This window comes from Triticum aestivum, chromosome 6A (assembly GCF_018294505.1).
Source record: "Triticum aestivum cultivar Chinese Spring chromosome 6A, IWGSC CS RefSeq v2.1, whole genome shotgun sequence".
In the NCBI taxonomy this organism is placed as follows: domain Eukaryota; kingdom Viridiplantae; phylum Streptophyta; class Magnoliopsida; order Poales; family Poaceae; genus Triticum; species Triticum aestivum.
Genome location: NC_057809.1, coordinates 600,848,891 through 600,853,182, shown reverse-complemented (window position 1 = coordinate 600,853,182; position 4,292 = coordinate 600,848,891). Strand labels below are relative to the sequence as shown.

General features: G+C 56.1%; 1 protein-coding gene across 1 annotated transcript; it reads right to left on the bottom strand.

Annotated features, from left to right (window-relative positions):
* Positions 1–2,392: 2,392 nt before the first annotated feature.
* On the bottom strand, positions 2,393–3,831 carry LOC123131265 (phosphoenolpyruvate carboxylase kinase 2). The gene is made up of 2 exons (XM_044550981.1): positions 2,982–3,831; positions 2,393–2,878 (listed from the first exon to the last, which is right to left on the bottom strand). Exons 1-2 carry the CDS (start codon positions 3,787–3,789, stop codon positions 2,832–2,834), a joined length of 855 nt encoding a protein of 284 aa, XP_044406916.1. The 5' UTR covers positions 3,790–3,831; the 3' UTR covers positions 2,393–2,831.
* Between the last annotated feature and the right edge of the window lie 461 nt (positions 3,832–4,292).

The following is a 4,292-nucleotide window of genomic DNA, read 5'->3' as shown; positions in this document are numbered from 1 at the left end:
AAGTTCGCCGCCCAGCGCGAGGAGCTGGAGGCCGCGCGGCGCAAGGCCACTGCCGACGAGAAGGAGGACCTCGTCAACAAAGCGCACGCCATCCTCATACTTGGCATGGGCCGTCCGGCGGGGTTCCATGCAGCGGCCGTCGGTCCGGCGAGCACAGGCTCGTCGGTCGCCCGACCTACGCACTGCCAGTCGCCGACGTCGCGCGTCGCGCCCATGTCGCCCGGCTTTCCTCCGCCCAGGCACGACGGCCAGACCCGTTTCTCGGCGTCGCCGGACGTGGGCTTGTTCGCGCCGTCCACACCACGCCCCGCGGCCGTCATCGACCTCAACGTCACGCCTGGGTCCAGCAGCGGCGGGCGGCCGTCCGTCGAGATGCAAAGAAAGCAGGCGCGTGCACCGTTCACGGGCACCATGCCGCCCCCCGCGTGTTGTTTGACGGAATGCTAACCTCAGCGCCGACGGTGGACGACCCCTTCTACAACCAGTACATGGAGGACGTGATCTTCCAGGATGGGCATGGCCGTGCCTACGACCCCGAGGAGACCCAAAGTCAGGATGGCCGCGCCCAGTACGTGCCCAATGAGGAGGCCGACGACCGTGCTGACTACGACCATGGTGATTTGTGGCATGAAGACGACGACATCTATGTCGAAGGTGAAGATGAAGATGAAGCCAATGATGTTGATATTAGTGGCGCTCCATTGTTCATAGACGAGCTCACCCAAAGAGCGGAAGCACAAAAGAAGCGGAAAAGCATTCGCACCGGTTCATATACACAAGATGAGGACAAGTTGATTTGTCAATGTTGGATGGAGATTAGCCAAGATCCAAGGACCGGCGCGCAACAAAAGGGCATTGTTTTTTGGACGACAGTCCACAAAACATTCCATGAAAGGAAAATGTTTGAGCCCTACCAAATTACAAGCAACCGTGGCATCGGTTCGATTCAAAAAAGATGGTTGTTCATCTAACAAGAGTGCAACAAGTATTGTGCCGCATTTGAGAGCGTTGAAGCACGGCCTGTGAGTGGTCTCGGCGTTGGGGACATGGTATGCTCTTCTCTTTCTAGCCCTTTCCTTGCTACGGACATGATACTTCGGCCGTGTATATGTTTGCATGTTCACTTGTTGTTGATCATGTGGTGTAGGCATTTCAATCTTTGGATGAATTCAAGGCCCGACACAATGACAAGCCATTCACTCTTACGCATTGTTGGACGCTCATCAACAATTGCCCTAAGTTCAAGGATCAATACCGTGAACTTCAAAGGAAGAGAGGCAAGAAAACGGCCAAGTTCGCCGGAGGTGGGGATGGCGAGGCGTTGAAGAGGCCGAGGGGCAAGACCAACTCCAAGGTGGACGACATACGTGACGCCTCAATCATGGCCTTGCATGAGACTTTGCATGGCATGATGTCACATAAGGATGTGAGGGACGAGAAGAAGCGGCAAAGTAAGGACGAGCAAATGAAGCAATACCTAGACCTCCAAAGACAGAAGCTTGAGATGGAGGAGGCGGGCAAGAAGAGGAAGATAGACATGGAGGAGGCGGCCCGGCAAAGGTAGCTCGACATGGAAGAGACCGCCCGGCAAAGGCAGCTCGACATCGAGGCCGACAACGTCAAGGCCAGGCAGAGGCAGCTCGACATCGAGGCCACCAATGCCACCACCAAAGCGAAGGAGGTGGCCCTTGCGATCATGAGCGTGGACTTGTCGAAGATGAGCGACAAGACGAGGGCCTGGTTCGAGGCCAAGCAGAAGGAGATGCTCGACGCCAAAGGCCTGAATTAGGTCGTCCGATCGGCGTGGCCGTTCTTTTTGGAGGCTGGCATGGGTGCCGCCCGCCCGCTGGGCCGCTGGAGTGTGCCGGCGAAAAAACATTCACTTTGAAGGCTGGCTGTGTTGCCGGCCGCTGGCTGTGTTGCCGGCGAGGACAACTATTTATTTTGGAGGCTGGCTGTGTTGCCGGTTGCTGGCTGTGTTGCCGGCGATAGTCGTGTAGGCCGCTGGCTTTGTTGCCGGCGTGATGAACTGGGGTCGTGAACTGAGGCTTGGCATTTGAAACGTCCCTTTTTTTAAAATAGACGCAGATAGGATAGGGCAAAAGGATGCGTCCGCGCGGTGGGCGCACGGCCACCGCATTCCAGGGCAGATCCGGACACGACTCCAAATCACTACCCAAAGGGACAAAAATAGGACAAAACGGACGTCCGTTTAGGGTCGCGAGGTGGAGTTGGCCTCAGCAGGGCATTCACCAAATGTTCAGCCCCGTGAGAAGACAAGACATCACATCATGCAGACTTGTAGAGACCTCTGAATTTTTTAGTTGGTGTTCATTTGGTAACGAACTAGTAAGAGTGTTGTGGAAGCACGCAGAATCAATGACAGGTTAAGTTGAAGCAACACGCGGAAAATTATATTATACAAAAACATGCAAGTATTTTTGCTCCATTTTCGTTCTTGTGAACAAACTCTGCCGACTACTTAAGCACTATACGTAGTTACTAACCCTCTTCTTCTTCAGCTAGAACTGAACAAGACTGTATCTACAAGTACAGAGATTCAGAACAAACAGGTTCAGGCTCAGCGAGGTGAAAGCTTCTGCAATTCTAGCTTCACCACCACCACCACTCGACCTTAAACGATCACAGACTGAATTAGCGCTACTTCTACTGACTGAACTGAACTCCGGCACCACCACCGCTTCTTGTCCATCGCCAATTTGCTGGCAGGATGAGATCAACGAGGCAGAAATTGAGCCGTCGTCTCATCTGCGCAGAAGATCTTCTATCTACAGATGGATCATGGATGGAGCCTTGGTCGATCCATTTCTTCAGCCCGCGACCGCATGTCCACCGCAGCTCGTGATCCATGGATGCCCTGCGGAAATCACCACCCGATCCAGAAACGTCAGCTATCAACTCGAGGGCGACGAGCATTTTTCGATTCAGGGGATCACTCATAGTTCTTTGTTGGTGCTTACTCAGGACTTGTTCGGCGGAGAGCCTCCGCGCGACGTCCTTGCAGAGCATGCGGCGCATCAGGTCCTTGGCCCCGGGCGAGACACCGGCGAAGGCGCGCGGCGGGAAGCGCATGTTGCCGCGGAGCACGGCCTCGAAGATCTCCGGGGCGGTGGCGCCGTAGAAGGGCACGGTGCCGGAGAGCATCACGTAGAGCACCACCCCGGCGCTCCACACGTCCACCTTCTCCCCGTACTCCCTGCCGGCCACCACCTCGGGCGCCACGTAGTACGGCGTGCCGACGAGCCCCGACATGCGGCGCCCGTCCCCGAACCACTCCGCGGAGCCGAAGTCGGCGAGCTTGAGCGCGCCCGTGGCGGCGTCGAAGAGCAGATTGTCGGGCTTGACGTCGCGGTGCGCGACCCCGCGGCGGTGGCACGCGGCGAGCGCGGACGCCAGCTGCGCAGCCAGCCCGGCCGCCTCGCGCTCCGGGAGGCTGCCACCGCGGGCGGAGAGGAGGGAGAGGAGGTCCCCGCCGGCGCAGAGGTCGACGACGAGGTGCACGGCGTCGGCATCGTCGAAGGCGGCGTGGAGGGCGACCAGGTGCGGGCTGCAGGGCGGGGAGGAGACGAGGAGGTGCAGCTTGGGCTCCTGCTCCGCGAGGGCCAGGTCCAGCGCGTCCCGCAGCGGCGCCTTGGGCGTGGTCTTCAGGGCCAGCGCCTCCCCCGTGGCGTTGGAGTGGCACCGGCGCACCGTGCCGAACCGGCCGCGCCCGATCTCGTCGCCGATGGAGTACTGTTGCCTCAGCGCGTCCTCTCCGCCGTAGACCATGGTGTGCTCTGGCCTCTGCTCTGTGCTGTGCTGTGCTGGTCTCCGTCCGACGGACGGCGAGGGTGCTTATAAAGGCACAAGCGAATATTCTGGGAGCTGCCTCTTTTGGCTGCTTCTGGGCCCTTTGGAGCAACAAAAATCGTGTTGCTGATTTTGGGAAGGCGTTATTAGTTTGTAAGTTAATGAGTGGATTAATTAGGAAATAAACTGGTAAATCTGAGCAGACAGAAAACAAAGATACGCCTATCATCATGGTTTTCTACAATTGGACGTATTTCATGCGACGAATAAATGAATGATTGCCCTATTCAATGATTCCGTCGAGTAGGACATTTTGAAGACGGAGCTTCACGAAGCCTTTTTGTTTTGAAAAATTCAAAATTCATAAATTTTAGTTTTAAAAAATTCTGACAAAATACACATGTATGCAAGGATGTAAAGTGTATGTGTGAAAATTTTCAGCATGAAACACCTTGAATTGCGAGCTGCACAAAAAAAGTAAA